Here is a 17,531-nt window from a genome sequence, read left to right on the forward strand (position 1 = left end):
CATTCAAAATCAGTGCCGAATGGGCGAGTTACAAACAGATGGTACAATCCCCTCACATCACACAATAAATAAATTACAGATGAATAAGCTATAAACAAGAAAAGAAATGTAAGTATTCATTGAGATAGGAGACTAGTTCTAAAGCTCAGAGGCTAGAGATAACCTTCCTAAGTGAAACCCAAATTCACATGCCTTGGGAAAATGGAATTTGAATCCACAGAGATTAATAATTAAATATTAAAACCTCTGTAACACAGAATACACAATAAACAGAATTAAAGATGGGGCAGCTGAGAGAATTTTACCCTGAGAACCCAAGATTAGGGACCATATTTTAGAAGGATTCTGTAGAACAGTGTGAAAAAGAAAAACAGCCTAATTTCCAAATAGGCCAGGGACAAGGTCAGGCCATCCATGAAACCTAGAAACCCTCTCTAAGACAGGCCTACGCATCTGTAACTTAGTAGTTGGGGAACAACAAATTAAGTAACGTGATCTATTCGTCCAATTCGTCAGATCACCAAATAATGAAAATAGGGGTCATGTCCGATACTGGTGAGGACGTGGGGAACAGGGACCTCCATCTGCCGTAAAATACTCGCACCACCGAGCGTTGTGTCAAGACTGAGAACACAGGAGCCGGGGCACCGCGACGCCAGAGGCCAATCTGCTTCACAGAAATTCTCACGCCTGGGATTGCGCTCGAATAATCATAGCTCAAAAGGATCTCTTAAAATTGAATTCAAATTGTTCCAGCTAGATCCTACAAAGTCCATAATAGCAGAAACTGTGGAAATCACTTCAAACGTCCAGCCATGAGCGCATGGCATCATCACACTCCCGCCAAGGGCTCAGAACGAGGTGGCTGTTTCTGTGTTAAAATGGAAGCTCTCCTGTGGGGGCGCCTGGGGGGCTCAGTGGATTAAAATGGAAGCTCTCCTAGACAGGGTCCAACAAAAACTCCAGGAGTATGGGAGCCTCCGTCTCTCAGAAAACCCTCGAACAATACATTGGTTTATATACATTTATTTCTATATAACTATGTTTTTGAAAAATTAAAAGCACTCTTCCATCTTTATGGTAGTTGAAGGGAGGGTTGTTAAGGTTTGGGGACTTGATGTATTTCTCTGTTTGAGTTCTTGGACCTGAAATCAAATGTCACTCCATACATCCATGCGGGCAGCCGTCCATTCATTCATTCATTCGCTGGTGGATGAGAGAGGTTGACTGGAGAAGAGGCAGGTTTTTAACTTAGATAAAATAAAAGAGAATCCTAAATTTCACAACTCAGTCTGTGGCCGACCCCCTCTTGCTGAGGTGGGCTCTATGCTGGCACCCCGTAAGGAATTATCCCACGGGCTCGGGAGAAACCGTACTGAGGTGCGTGTAGTGCGGGGCCTGTGCGTGTGCTGAGCAAACCCGGGCGTCGGAAGAGCTCCTGACCGCGGCCTGGTGGCTGAAAGCCAGGACGTCCGTGTCCGGGGAGCGCCTCATGTCTCCAGGTCCCCAAACATGTACACACACACGTGAAAAACGACTTCTGTCCAAGTTCATTTGTCATCTGAGGACAGCCACATTCCCAAAATTCCAACGTCACATCATACGCACCCTCCGCAAACACCCCATAAAATGGGACCAGCAGGACGAATGTCCGAGGAACGGCGGTCCTGCCCAGTGGAAAGAGAGACAAACAGTACACGAGTAGCTCCCGTGAAATTTAAACTGGGAAAAAAAAAAAAAGTTTGTCTTATTTTAACAAGGTTAGTTAGCAGGTCTTGGTGCACATTTACACACGAGTCACTTTACTGGCTGCACTTCGGTGAGGTCTGAGGATTGGGATGGTGAAGGAACGTGCTATTTTGTGGACAGTGCGGCGGGCGGGTCAGTTTATTGAACTGACGCTCCCGTTGCCGGCAGCTAATGGCACTGTGTGTGGAGAGAGCTAGAACTCTCAGGACCCCACTGGGAGCTTTATCTTCGCTTATCACAAGCAGCGGACGACAACTCTAGGGCTGAAACAGGAGCAGCCACGCGGCCAGACACTCGGCTGTGGGATCGGCTCTCCCACTCTGTCGGAGTCACCCGGCCTCTGGGAACACTAGGACAGGGGCTTGACACTGAAGGCATCCTTAGCAGGGGGCCCAGCCGGTCACAAATGATCCTAAAGTCCTTTCTCTGAACGAGCCTGTGACTGCCCTTCCCAGAATTGTCATCTGCGGATCTCACGTCCCTCTGGAACCACACGGAACCAGACTTCCCGCCTCTTCCGCGTGGCAGTCCTGCAGGCTCTGCGCTCCATGCTGAGTGAGCCCCTGTTCCTTCAGGGCTTCGACGGATCCTGATCTCTGGGACCATCCGCCTTCTCTCCGATGCTCACATTCAAGTCTGGGAGTTGTCCTCGACTCCTCTGGCCTGGTCACCACGTGCTGTCTATCAGCAAGGCCAGCTGGCTCTAAGGATGTCTACTAGAAGTCTGGCAGCTTTACACCTCCCCCCACTGTCACCCCCTGGTCGTGACCACCCACCATCATTTATCACCGGGACCAGGGCAAGGGTCTAAAACTGCTCTCTCTGCTTCTGCTTAAAGATATATATTCTCCCACTTAAAATCCTTCGGTGGCTTCCATTTCTAGTCAGAACAAAACTAAAGGTGTCACCATGGCTCAAAAGGGCCTTGAGCGGTCCAGCCTCTGGCCACTTCTCCAGCTTCATTTCTCATCACTTCTTCAGACAGTCCAGGGCCCCTGCTGCCTCTCTACATTGGTCCTAGCTGTTCCCTTAGCCTAAAAGGCCAGTCGCTTAGACCAACAGGAGCCCACGCTTGTGTTCCTCATTGGGGTCTCAGCTAGAATACAGCTCTTCTGCGAGGAGCCAACCTCTCCGTCCCTGTAACGACCCACGCCCTGTTTTCTTTGTAGCACTGATCACCAACAGGATTTCAAAAACACATTGAAATGTGTTAATGAAGACAGACAAGATTTGTCTTCATTAGAATCTAAGTCCCACAGGGACAAGCTCCGTGTCTGCCTTGTCAATTCCTATTCCAGTAATGCCCACATGATGCTGGGGGCTCAAGACGGAACCCGAATGAATGAGTGAATGACCTGACGTCATGTGTATTTGAAGGAAACTGCTCAGTCTAAAATAATGGGGAGTTTTTCCATCTGCTCTGATACTAGGCTGGACACATTCATCTACTGAAAACTTTTCCAAGAGCACGCCAAGAATGGGGCTGGTGTCACAGACAGGATCGTCTGCTAGCTCATGCCTAGTATACTAGCGGTCACCTCTCACCCAAGAAATGTGAGAGAAACGATATTATTGGGGGATAACCTTGAATTCACTAGTTTTTCTATTATGTTTTACAGTCATTTACTACTGGATATAGCAATGCTCCTGGTTTTACCAAGTGAATCTAATAGACTAATCTTGCTGAATCAGTTTTAACTGTTTCTTAGTTGTCCTAGATTTTTCTGTGTTAAGCAGCTGTTTCATACGCAAATATGAGGATTTGTCTCTTTCTTTATAATTCTTACATTTCCTTTGTGTGTCTCCTCTTATCCCTTGGGTTAGGAACTCTTGATCTCTGTTGAAAGAGTAAGAGTAGTCATATGTATTTTGTACTTGCTTAAACCTCAAACTAAGGTTTTCATTAGTAAATAAAAGATATACTGTAGGTTTTCTATAGCTACGTTACCACATTAAGTTCTCTTTTATTCCTAGTTAATGAAGAGTCTTTATCACGACCAGATACTGGAATTTTCTTTTTAACATCTGAGAAAATTAGTGGATCAGAAAAAAAAAGATTTAATGACATCTATCTTTACATTCTTGGGCTAAACTCTACTTGATTGCATGTTTCTTAACTCATTGCTAAATTTAATGTGCAAAATATTTTATCTTGGAATTCTATATCCATATAAATTTAAGTAGTATTAGTTCAAGATCATGCTAGCCTTATAAAATGAGATGAATAGCTTCCCCCTTTAGTTTTCTCTGCAGCAATTTGTAGTGTTTGGTCTTACCTGTCCTAGACAGTTTTAACAGTATCTTGAAAATATTTTCTATAGTAATACAAACATGACACACAATTTACCATTTTGTCCATTTTTCAGTTAAGAATAGTCGTGATGCTATGTGACCATTACCACGATTCATTTCCAGAACCGTCTCATAATCCCAAATACAATCTCCACAGTCATTAAATAACCACTCAGCAGTGTAATTCGCACCTCCTCCTAGACCCTGGCAACCTGTATAAGCTCCGTCTCTATGGACTGGTCTGTTCTGGGTAATTCATGTAAATGGAATCATATAATATTCGCCCTTTTGTGGCTGGCTAATTTCACTTAACATGTTTTTCGTGTTTATTCACTTTGTAGCATGTATCAGAATATCTTTCCTTTTTACGGTTGAACGATTCACCACTGTATGTATAGACCACATTTTGTTCCGCTGATGGACGTTTGAGTCGCTTCCACATTCTGGCTATTGTAAACAGTGCTGTTATGAACACACGTATGCAAATATTTGTTCAGTTCTTTGAGATATATAACTGCAAGTAAAAAGTAAAATCACTGGGTCACAAGGTAGTTCTGTTTAATTTTTTGAGGAACAACTGTAACTGTCTCCTACCTTGGCTTCTCTAATATCCTCAACAGTGCTTTTCTGTTTTTATGGTAGCCATCCTTACGGGTTTCAAGTGGTACCTGATGGTGATTTTAATCTGCATTTTCCTAATGATTTGATGATGAGCATATTTTCACATGCTTATTGACCATTTGTATATCTCCTCTGCAGAAATGTCTAGTCAAGTCTTGGACCTGTTTTTTAATCAGGTCTTGTGTTGTTGTTGTTGAGCTGTATTAATTCTTTCTATTTTTTAGATATCTACCCTTACTTTAGCAAACATTCTCTCTCATTCCATCATAGGCTGGCTTTTCACTCGGTTGATTGTGTCCCATGATGGATGAAAGGTTGTCTTTTTGTTTTTCATGTTGGGATTTGTTACCTATTTTTGTGTTTGTTTCCTACTTTGCAGCTTTTAAAAGTAGTTTCTACCTTTTTTCCTGCACATATTATTCGAGATGAGTGAGCAAGTCAGTTTCTTTGGTATTTCCCAAGCAGGTTAGAACAAAATAAGGGCTGCATTCCAGGAGAGGAAACCGAGATGGTGGGGCACAAGTAGGAGTCACACAGCTTCCCGACTGCCCTGAACATGGCTTGGCTTGATTGGCCTTTGTCCTGATTGCTAAACCTTTGGTTGCTGCGCAGCGCTCCCACAGACTTGGTTTAGACGGTCAGCTCTGGCTGGGGGCTTTCTGGGGTTTCTGTGGGGAAGAAGGAAGCCTGGATCTTTTCAGTCTACCATTTTGCGGATGTCACTCCGGGCAGGTGTCTTTTTTTGACGGAGGGTAAGAGGCATACATTTATCATTCAGTTTTTTAAATGGTTGAAATTGTTCAGGTTTTCTATGTCTTGAGTTTATTCTGATAATTTTTTTCTAGAAGTTGTCCATCTTATTTTCAAAATGGCCGGTATGAATTTATTCAGCGTGCTGTCCTGATTTCTAAATATCCTTACTGTCTCTGTGGTGGCCGCCCCAGTTCAGTTCATAGAATGTTCACGGAACCTTTTCTCTTCCTCTTGATGCTGCTAGGATTTTTGACTACCGATGGTTTTTTCCCCCCAAAGAGCTCTTTCATCTCTCAAAAACCTTTTTTTGCCTTGATTTTGTTAATATTTGATACATTTTTATTATTCACTTCCTCCAACATTCTTCTGTATTTATTGCTATGTATTTGTTCATCCTCAAGTACCAAAACTTAAGAAAAATAAGATCTTCATCCACGTATTTTTTCTCCTCCTGCAAACTGGGAACCGCTTCTTGTCACTTCACGCAGAGGCTGGATCCTTCAGCTTCGGTGTCCGCATGCACCACCTGAGTGCCTCTGTTATGGCTGCGCAGAGATGCCACTTACTGGGAGTGGCATTAAAATCTTACTTTTTACAAAGGAAGAGTCTGAATGGAGATGCAGGTGCCTAGGAACGCTGGATCTGTAATTCACCAAGTGGCTCTGGCAGAGAAATTCAGATCCCTTCATTTGATAAAGGCACAGGTCTCTCCTGTGACCTCAGAACTTGTTTCCCGCAGCGTTCCTCCACTGCGGTGGGTGTTCATAAAGCAGCCCACCCTGGGAGGCTTGAACAATAGGAATTACGATCTCATAGCCTGGGGAGGCCAGCAGATCTGGTTTGTCCTGAGGCCTCTCTCCATGGCTTGCAGACATGTCTTCTCTGTTCTCACGTGGCCTTCCCTCTGTGTACGCACTGCTGGTGTCTCTTGTGTTCTCACAAGGATACCAGTCCAAGATCAGGGATCCCCCACGATGATACTGTTTAATCACCTCTTGAGGGACCAGGACCTCCAAACACAGTCACATGCCAAGGTCCTGGGGTCAGGACATCAGCCTTCAGATCTGGGCGCACAATTCAGTCCATAACAAAAGGCACATCGCTTTCAGTTCTGTGGCGCCCAGTACTAACTGCCTAACATGCAACACTGAAAAACTCCCCATACTTCACAGACACACAAAAACCCCTTGTACAGAGTGTTACTACACTAGGTCTGGAAGCAAAGAGCCTAAGCCGCTGGCCACGTCCCATGCAGGGGCTGAGCTCTGGGATTTCTTTACGGCCATTAACCCCCAGCCCCCAAGGCAGGGCTGGAGTTCCCACTCGAGCACGCACCTCTGCACAGTGGAGCACCCACAAACCTGTGCCCAAGACAGTCCTGTGAGCCTGTCAAAACCCGAATGCCCAGCGTGGCCGCCACGGGGCCAGTGGGACTCCCCAAACCCAGGACGGCATTTCTGGTGGTGGATATATAATGGCGCCGTGGTCACACTATTTCCCGTTCTGAGTTGAATACGCAGCTGACTGTCATCTTCTACTTTATTTTTTGTTTTTAAGTGAGGCTTGAAAACTGCCCTGGCTTGTAAGGTGTAGGGGAGGGTCTTTTATTTTCCACTTCCCTTGTCAAGATGCTGCTTCACTCCTGTATCACCCATGAGGCTCACATCTGGTGACTACAGGTCAGTTGGCATAAATATAACAGAGAAGCTGAGTGAGACAGGTTAGGAAAGTTCAAAGGTCACCATCTACGAACACTAGTGGACCAGTGAATACAATTAAGGGGAAATCTACTTTCGGAGCACACGCTTCCCCTTACCTCTCCAAGTTAATGCTTCCTATTTCAGCAGCTGGCAGTTAATTTTTGAAAAAAGGGTGTGTGTATGTATATATATATATTTTAAGTCATATTTATATTTTTAAAACTTAAACACAGGAGATGCCCAAATCACAGAATTCCACCTGTTTTATTCCCATTCATGTCTATCCTGGTAGATGTCCTCCATTTGAGAGCAACTCAAAATGTAAATAATTCACCATGTCGTCTGTGATTGCGTCTTAAGAATCTGCCGTCACTTTCTGACTAGTTGCTGAGCTCCTGGGGGAGGATGGTGTCCGGCAGTATCCTGAGGAGGGGGCAGACCTGCCCCAGGTTCTTCCCTTTCTCCTCCTCAGCACAAGGACTCACTGCCTGTGGCTTGTTCCTTCTCTGCAGTAAACATGTGGACGGAAAGGATGTCAAGGAACCCGACATCATCTGTTTAATCACGTACCCCAAGGGCAGAGGCCCCCTGAGCGGTCTTGCTTTCAGAAAATGCCACATTGGAGAGCTTTTTCCTAGGCCCCGTTGTGTGGTCAGCCTTCCAGGGAAACAATGACCTAGGCCAGCCTGCAAAAGCCTAGCCACATGCTATCAGAGATCTTTTTCCTGAAAACATTGACATGGGGAGACCGTCAAATCAAATGCCTTTTATAAGTTATAAGGAAATCATGCAGAGGCTAATTTTTTTCCCCCTTTGGCAACGCTGTGGAGCACATTACATTATGTTCCCACAATAGCATAAAATGTATGTCTTATCACTTGAACATAGCCCAGACAATAAAAGGGCGCCCGAGACTGGAAATATGTCTTCTGTGAAAGGCCAAACTAGCCGTCAGTGATAACACCAATGTGGGGGTGGGGAGAGTGAAGACAGGGCTAGACGGGGCTACAGCGCAAAGATCTGCAAACTGGTGACAAAGGCTCTGGGGTCTCGGGGCTCCCGGCTTCTCTGCAGCCCCTCCCTGAAGACGCCAGTCGAGTCACTGGGGCCTCTCTTCTCCTACTGTCTTGGTATGTTCGATGGGAATTCTGTTCTAGGGGTGTGCCGGGGAAAGTGAAATTACTGGAACTTGCTTCCATTCCAGTGTCAGGTAAAGGTGACATTTTGTTTCCTGGTGCCGGGAATTTGGTTTTTGTTTTCCTGTTTATTTTCATACATATTCAAGTGCCCACAAGTATTTTCTCGCTCAAAAATCCCCATTTCTCCTTCTGGTGCAATGATTCATCGAGAATCTTGGCCTAAGTATACTGCTGTTTCAGGGAAAATGGGCTCTGGGGAATGAATTGGGAACATAATCGTGACCGTTCCAATGGCCTCGTTATAAGGCAACCCAGCATGAAGGAGTCTCTCCACGGAGCGGATGAGTAAGACAGGGCTTAAATTTCACATGGTGAGCCCTGTTTGGAGAGTTCATAAATTCACACCATTCTATGCCAGCAGTACAAGGCAGCAGCCAGGAGGGTCAGCTGTCCGAATGCTCCTTGTCACCCCTGACCAGTGTCCCCCAAAGAAAAAGCTGGAGGTTAGAAGAAAGTTGATGCTGGAAGAATCATTTAAGAGTTCTGTGGGTTTTTTTTTTTTTAACATAAATGTTGGGTCAGATGGTGAAGGGATAAAAAAGCTTATCTGAAGGAATGAAGTGCGAGGATGTTAGAGATCTTAGGGAAAGAGGGTTTTTTTTTTTAGTGGTGATCATCTTTCTGCCAAAAAACAAAAACAAAACAAAAAAAACTTCTCAGAGGTTTCTAATGGCTAAAAAAAAAAAATCTGCTTGTCCATCCCCTGTGACTTCATTGTATCTGCATAAACAAAGATCCCATAAAACATAGGAATACATATAAAGGTACTAAAAAAAACCCTTGGAACCTTTTATTTTGGAAAGCAAATGACAAATCTGAAACTGGATACAACAAGCTACTTTTTAAGACTTTTAAATACTTGATTCAAACTACTCAAGTCTCAGGGTGACTTAACTCTTACACGCTGATCTAGTTGGAACAAATTTAGAGTATCGCTTTTCATAATTTGTCACAAAATAACTAACTTTCTTTTAAATCGATGCTTAAACATGGTTTTAATTTTAACTTATAAGGGATTTGATTCCAAATTTTAATTGCACAACATTTTGGGAATAAAATATTGTCTAGACATGCTCCCTGTAGAGGCTCAAGGGAAGGAGAAGTCTTCAGAAGAGAAAATGTTGCTGTGTCAGTGGATACGGTCACCCAGGATCGTGGCCTGTGCCCACTGTGGCTGTGAGGTACCACCGCGGGAAGTCAGTGGGGCGGGGGAGATTACCCTGTGTAACAGAGGAGTACATGGGGTGCGGCGAGAAGAGGTGGTTTGCCTCTGCCCCCACTCGCAGAGCAAGCCAGTGGCACAACCCTGATGGGAAAGTGCACACAATGCTCAGGACCCTGTGTTTTGTGGGTCTATGCATAGATGCAGAGACATATAAATGAAATCTCCATTATTGGCACAAAGCTGGAGCTATTGTATTGTCCCTTGATTCAAAAAGAGAAGAGTATAAACTCATAAACATGTGAAAAATGCATGTTGTACTACCCAAGTCACCAGAGGCGCGCTGGTGCGGACAGAGGCAGCAGCCAGAGAGTCGGGGGACTCACCTAAGGGGTGAGGATTTCACCATGCCGAGAGCCAAGGATTCCAGAACACACAATACCCGGAAGTTGCCAAGGGCACACGCAGATGGTGTAATCAATGACAAATCAGAAACAGGACATGAATTATGGGAGAGGAAAGAAACCCGGGCCTGCAGCCCCAGCTCTGAAGCCCAGAGAATTCCACAGGGCCTTGTGAAAGTTAAGCCCTGGGGTCAAGCAGGTAGAGATTTGCCTCCTAAAAACCCCCTCGCAGGACAGCGGAGTAACGGGAGGAACTGAGCCAGTGGCTGAACTGTGCATGATCTGCGCACAAAAGCCTCGGACAGCAGGAAGGGGCGACAGAGTTCCCCAACCTGGAAATAATAATCGTGCAGGCCTCGACGCTGGCCCCGTGCACGGTACACAGTTTGCAGATGCTGTGAAGATTAGTTGTTGATATGCACTGTTGATATCAATCGTGTGCACAGTTCCGTTAGCCAAATGAGACATTTTTATAAAGCAAAATTCTGGTTTCCAGTTGGTGTCATTTTGATACATGTGCTTTTCTTAAAAAAAAAAAAAAAAAAAAAAAAGAACCTGTTTCAGAACATAGAATGTTTTGAAGGTTATATTCTTGGCATTTAGAAAAGAGTAAACAGCCTCTTGGCTTTTGGACTGTAGCTAAAATCATAGATTTTTTTTTTAAATTTGTTTCCAGGCAGAAGATAAATTACTTTGCACCAGAGAGTAAAAGATTACTCTTGATGGCCATACTTTTAAAATCTATCAAAGGGTGACCATCAGTCATTTAAAAGATATTTGTCAAATGTCTGTTTGGTACACGCAAGCAGCTTGGACACAGGATCTACTTATCTGTTACAATATTGTTGGGAAGGGGTGAGAGAAGCCAGAAGTTTGGGACTTAGAGACACGGGGAGGCAAACAGGAGGCCGGCTCTGAACAGGGAAGCGGGAGGGAGCGAACGCGCTTCCGGAACCTCCGGGAACCAGGGAGAGATCCGGCCACCGGCGCGGACACGGAGGGAACTCAGCACGTGGGGACCAAGAAAAGGTTTCAGAAGAACCCGATTCGGATTCCAGCCTCCAGGCTGCAAGAGAGTGAGTCCTTGTTTAAGGCCCCGGTCTGCGGGACTCGGAAGGACAGCCCTGGCACACTATCACCTTCATGAAACACGGGCCAAGAACGTTCATCCCGAAGCGGGTCCCCGAGTGCGCCCGCCACGTCCAGCACGATCACCGCACGCCGGCCGCCTGCACCCCCTCCCCGCCGGCTGTCCTCGCTGCCTGCGGATCCCACATCGCAGTCTCGCTTAGCCTACTCCTCCCGGAGACCCCCACGGCTCGCCCGGGCCTGGGGTCACAGACAAGCGCACCTGTCACCACACGGTCCGCCTTCTGGAAAGGAGAGCCCAGCTGGGGCCAGCGCCTGCCCTGGGGAATCGAGGGAAGCGTCGGACATGCCCCATGCCACCGTCGATGCTAGTTTGTACATGACGTTCAGGTCCGATTGTTTTTTTTTTTTTAAATATGTAGCTTCTCTCGCACGGAAGAGCACCTTTCTGAGCACACAGACAAATGAGTGCCAGGAGCCGTGCACGGGAGACCAGGGGGCGGGTCCCGGCGGCCGGGCGCGGACCCTCTGCCCTGAAAACAGAGCGAGCCAGGCACCCGGGAGCGAGCGCGTCCGAGCGGAGGCTGGGCAGGCCCTGAGGTCTGCGGTAGCTGTGGCTAGGCTGGCTCTTCGCACTAGCTAGGGAGGTGAAGTAGGTAGCGTCTAACAGGGTCTCCTCTGTCCTTGCAAACTGTACCTTGGCTGACAGTCAAAAGGAGGAGGGTCTGGGTTGGCTGGTGACTGAGAGTGATTGCAGGATTCTGTTACAGCTGATGTGTGGATGCAAAGTGTCCATTCCACAGCCCCAAGGCTACATCGCCAGGGGTGTGGGCATCACGCTTCCCCCAGAAAAACCTGCTTGTGTGGCCAGGACCCCAGAACGGTGGCTCTAAGGGGGACACCAGCAGCTATACAACAAGCAGAGGGCACCTTCCCCATCCATCCCTGGGCGCAGGGTCCTACCTAGGATCCAGGTTTCTGACAGATACGTGGTGGTCGCCTTCCTCTTTCCTTGAGAGGGTCCGATGAAGATGCCGGCCTGGTGTAGGATTCGCGTGATCCGACCCCCACACAGGAGGACCAGTTCCCGCAGCTTGGCTCTGGGGGGATCACTGGCCGGGGTGATGAACATCGCAGGCTGATCGGCAAACAGGGTTCCCTGGTACCGACCCGCAGAGAGAACGCGCTCCAGGCGGCACAGCTGTGGGGCAGAGACAGAGGATCAGCAAGGCATGGCATTGCATTACGTACGGTAGGTCACTGGGAAGTCCATTTCCTTTACGGGAAGAAGACTAGACTGAGGGAAGGCTGAATTCTGAATTGAGGATTCCGGGGAGATCATAACATTTAATGATAGACCACGAGCAGATAAAATTGACCTTTGGCAAAACTACAAACAAATTTATAGTCTCCCCTCCCCCCAAAAGGTTAGGCTTTTGAGTTATTACAAATTCTGAACCAAAACAGTGAAAAGGAATCAACCGTTCAGCTGAGTGAGGCAAACAGCTCCGGCATCCTTAAATCCTAGTCAAGCTGCGTGAGTGTGGAAGGAACATGGGGGTGTCGGGAAGGCAGTCGGCGCGCCCGGACCAGTGAGGGGCTTCAGGGCTCCCGGCAGTATGGACGGTCCCAAGAGGGTCCCAGGCCCCAAGAGCTGCCTGCCTCCAGCCCCTTGGCAGAGAGGGCCAAAGGGAGAACGCAGTGACATCAAGCAGAGGTCCTAGAGCTCTTCCCGACTCCAGAGGTGGCGGGGGTGGGGGTGGGGAAGTGTGCAGAGGTTGCTTCCAGTGAGTCATCGTGGAAACGGTTGATGAGGAGTATCAGAGATGGTGGGAAACATTTCAGAAACGGGGATGGTAAACTGTTCTCCTTTTTGTTCTGATAAAGTTGTGGTTGGCGGACTGACCCAAGGGGCGGTGGGAAGGCCTGCTTATTCTAAACAAACATTTCACTAACGACAGATTAGCAAGGACTTCTTTTCAAGTGTGAATACCCTCGGGGAGATGTCGAGGGTGAACCGTCATCCACAGTTTGAGTATTTTAATCCGCTTATTTCCCTGAGGATGGAACTGAACATTTGAGAGAAGTGGGCTCGGAGAAACTAAGGATTTTGACGGGAGATACGTGGGAAGAGAGAGCAAGGGGTGCCCCTCAGGGGAGTGTAACCTGCTCGGGGGCAGTGTGGCAGACGGGGGAGGCCTCCGTCCCTCTGCCTCTCTGATCAAGTTGAATGAGTTCTTCTTCCACGAGGCTTTCATACTCAGAAAACAAGCTCATGATGAAAAAAACGTGAGCCAACATTAACAGAACCAACAATACGCTTAAACATGGCCATGAAATTCTCGTCACTCATCCCCAGTTTTGAATTATGCAACATAAGACATCACATTTATGCACCTTCCTCTGGCCGGGTAAGTGAAATGAAATTGTGAAACTGACCATGAAAGCAACAGTCCTACTCATGGGTTAACTTTGTTTAATGCTTCCAGTAATTCCTAATATTCCTCTGAGGTAGGGGGTAGAAAGGGTCTCATTTAATTTCGCAGATGAAGACGTGGAGGTGGAAACCTGCCAAGATATCTGCTGTGGCTAAAATGGTGAGTTGGGCTGCACGAAAAAACCACGATCCCTCAACTTGGTGAGTCACTGTAACTAGAGATCAAGAAAGAATCTTTCTAACGTTGATATTATCCTGCATTTAAAAAACGAGTTATAAAAGTAGTTGATTATTGAAACGAATAAAGTAAAATGGATTTTCCTACATTCAATACTTCTGTATGTTATTCAGATCCATTCTTCTCTTTTCTTCCTCAGTGGCGGGGCACAGTCTCTTTTGGGGGGGCGCGGTACTAACCTCTGCAGATCCATGTGTTCAAGATAGGGGCCCCTTCCCAGCCCAAGGTAAGACTCAGGATTGCTCCAAGCAAATCATGGTGATCTCATTTCCCTTGCAAAGGACTGGGTCAAGCATGGGCTAGACTTGATCATGGCCAGTAGGATCTGGGAATAAGTCCACTTAGGACAGTCTTTCCTCACTAACATAAACTAATGCATAAGCAACATTACCTCCTATCAGCTGGACTCCGTCATGTTGACCATAGGGCAGCTGGAGTTATTGAAGCCGCATGAGACCATAAACCATGCTGAGAATGGCCAAGTGGGAAGGCCCAGATCACCTTTCTAAGTCACTGGATTGACCAAGCCAAGAATTTTCCTCCTCCTCCTCCTTTTTTTTTTTGTTCTTTCTATGTCTAGTGGGGGTGCAGGGGATTTCTTTCATTTCTTTAAGCTACTTATTTGTTGAGATTTGAGCTTCCGGAAGCCTGAAGCAGCCCGAGGCTGCCATCTTCAGACCCTGCGCCCTACCAGAGGTAACCCCCGGTGAGGGATGGCTGTGTTTTTCTAAACTCCGTACAATGTTCACACACAAAAACATTCAGGATATGGTTTTTCTTAAAAACAAACACAAAAATAGGATCAAGGCTATATCTTGGTATGTGCATAAGCAATAAATCAAACCCGTATTTAACCCAAGAGGGAAGGACATACGTAAGCCTTTCAAACGGTTAGAATGTGACCTGAGGAGCCGACCGCTCTGAGTCTCCATTCCCTCCCACATTTACTGAGTGCTTACTGTCTACCGGGCACGTGCAAGATGCTGGGGAAGCAGAGAGGATTAAGACACGGTCCCTGACCTCGGTGTAAAGCACGTAATATGAAAGTCAACAAATGAAAATACTTCCTTTTATTTATTTATTCAGCTTGAAATTAAAGGAGACACAGAATCACAAAGGTCTTATTCTTTACTCAAAACAACTGAGACTACGTGCATGCTGACTTTCTAATCCTAAGTAAAACAATTTCTGGGAAAGCTTAATCAAGATTTAGGTTACCTAAAATTAAAAATTAATTTAGGAATTTGTCCTAGGAATTCACTCTTCAATGTATATGAGGACATGCACGGACTGGAGTTCATTGCCATAGAAACGGTAATTGGCAAGTTCTAATCATATTACGACTATGGTAGGACCCACGATTCTCATACTGAGCCTCAGCTACGTGCATTCTCTAAGGGAAGGTCTCCAGAACGAGATCCTTCCCCAGGACTGCCCGAGGATGCGCGGCCCCTGTTACTCAGCCTCGGGCCCCCGGCCCTTTCACCTCACCGGTCCACAGGGCTCTGTCAACACGAGTTCCAGCACAGCCTCACCCTAGAAACCACGTTCTGTCTCTGAAGGCACAGGTCATACACAGGCTTTGCTGCTGGCAGTGCCTCTGCCTTCAGAACCCTGACCGTGGCTGGTCAGCTTCACTCTCTAGCCCAGACCACGGCCGTGCCCCCACTGGTGCCTGCGGTGGATGCCAGAGGACGCCCTCTGACCACGCCACCATGCCCCGAAAGCCTCAGAGCTGATTATCATCATGGCCTTCTGATTCCATTTTCAACTTGCCAACACACGTTCACTCCAATGTCATCAGCTGTGGGAATGGGTCTGGGTGGCAGTGGGCACCAACAGAAGTGCGGAGGGCACAGACTCCCTGCACGGTGATCCTGGGTAGCTGCCCCTGTCCTTACAGACAGCCTCAGAGATAACCAGGTTTATCAATATTGACCTAAAAATCTCTTGCTAAATGTGGTTAAAAGATTTTTTTTTTTTAAATCATAACTCCTCTAGTTCATTTTATTTAAGTCAGCTGCTTGTTTCCAAGGGGAGCCAACATGGGGATAGATCGGGAACATGGAGAGGAACCTACAAATGAGCCGAAGAGCTGCCTTGCCCCGGGCGTGGGGCCTCCCCTCACCAGACGGGATTCAGCTCACGCCCCCAGCCAGGACTCGCTGGCACTGCCGGCGGACCGCTACAGCCCGCAGGCTCCACGCAGGCTAATCTAGAACCCCGCAGTCCGGGAAGGTGACCACAGTCTACACAGTACAGTTGTCCAAGGAAGCACTGAATGTTACCTACAGAGCCCAGGGTGTTAGCTGAAAACTGATGGACGAAAAGGGGATTAAGTGAAGGTAACAGACTCCTCTAGACTTAATTATCGTCCACCGCGAACAGGGCACGTCAGGGGTCTGGGTGAATTTGGGGGTAGAGTTCAAAAGAGTTCCCACCTTTCTCTATGGTGATGTAAAATGAGTGCATAAATATACGTGGGGGGGTGAGACCAGGAGAGGGCTGACAGATGGCAGGAATCTGTCTGCCAGGAGATCTGGATTTGAACCCTTGGCTATAGAGGATAAGGACGACTATGGAAAAGTCTCAGTAAAACGAAGATTTTAGCTGTGCTTCAGAAAATGTTGCTTTTGCATTTGGCTTCCTCAAACAAGCAATACTGATTTAATAGCTCAGAACCTTCCAATCTATTCAAAGGGCAGACCGTACCGCCGACACAGCTAAGCAGAGCAGAATCCCCACTCCCCGCCGTCCCTGCGTCCAGCTTCGATGACCCCCAGGTATTTAGCCCTGACCGAGATGTCGACCCCATGGCGGGGAGGGTACGGGCAGCTCATTTACTCCAGACGTGGGGGTCAGATTCCATTTAGTGAATTTGCCTTTCCCTCCAGGTAGAGCTCACCTGGAAGGCGATTCTGAACCACTGCGCGTTTCCATGGGTACCGACAAGCCGCCTACAGCAGAGGAGGTACAAGTCCACCCTCAGGAGATTCTCCAGCAAACTGCTCGACCTCAGAAGCGCCAGAAGTCAGGGAGGTGGGCTGCTGCTGCCAGTTTGCCTGGTGATGCACCAGTACCTTGTAGTGTTGGCTTTGAATAGAGGGTTTCAGACCCCAAAGTCCTAGCGCTTTCCCTAACTCCATGTCGTCTCTGTTCCTCACAGGTACAAGATGGACAAAATGCCTACTCCACACTGTGGCCAACAAATGAAACAAGGCCAGGCCTCTTGAGATGTGATGTCTTCATTTCTTTCCATGCCCCATGCTTAGTGTGGTTTTACGAATCTATATGTGTTAACACTCACAGAACTGGACATTAAATGAGTCAAAATACGAAAATTAAAAACGTTTTTAGCCTTACATTTATCTACACTCCCATTTTTTTTTTTTTTTTTTTTTGAAGAAAAAGTTAAGTGTTTCTTCTCTGTGAAGCCATTTCTGAAGAAGAGCCTCTAAAATCTTACCAACCCACAGCCAGGTCTGCTGATGTGGGACTCTACACGGACCACCGACTAACAGCTCACACGGGAGCTGACCTAGCGGAGCAGAGTAGAGGCTCCCAATCCCAGCAGTAAAAGTGTGCCTTCGTAGCTGTTGCCAGCAGCCGGAAGGGCCTGGGAGATCACAGTGACCATGACTCACATTGGACAGACAGAACACTGAGGCCTGGAAGACAACATCCTTATCTGACATCCAAGATCCTGGCAAAGCTTTCCTGCACTTCCTAAGATGCAAAATCCTCTTACCACTGGCCGTCACCACTCAGCTTGGGATGGACCAGAAGAACCCACACCACCTTCTGTCCCCTCACTAACACGTTGATTCATTCATCTGAGTCTCAGGCTAAGTTCTAAAGCCTTGAAAATTTAAGGACACAATGTTTGC

General features: G+C 47.1%; 1 protein-coding gene and 1 long non-coding RNA gene across 2 annotated transcripts in view; one reads left to right on the top strand and one right to left on the bottom strand.

Moving 5' to 3' along the window:
• MCPH1 (microcephalin 1) overlaps nt 1-17,531 on the bottom strand; it is a gene marked incomplete at its 5' end in the record, with an annotated part of 247,131 nt that overhangs the window by 2,078 nt on the left and 227,522 nt on the right. The window contains one exon of the mRNA XM_082715851.1: nt 11,933-12,170. Coding sequence (XP_082571977.1) covers nt 11,933-12,170 — 238 coding nt within the window. The remainder of the gene's footprint in view (nt 1-11,932; nt 12,171-17,531) is intronic.
• LOC309855493 lies at nt 12,113-16,840 on the top strand. The gene is made up of 5 exons (XR_014306834.1): nt 12,113-12,221; nt 13,516-13,566; nt 13,784-13,870; nt 16,345-16,427; nt 16,539-16,840. It is a non-coding gene; the product is annotated as an uncharacterized lncRNA (long non-coding RNA).

Source organism: Mustela nivalis (genome assembly GCF_964662115.1).
Source record: "Mustela nivalis genome assembly, chromosome: 20".
NCBI classification, from domain to species: domain Eukaryota; kingdom Metazoa; phylum Chordata; class Mammalia; order Carnivora; family Mustelidae; genus Mustela; species Mustela nivalis.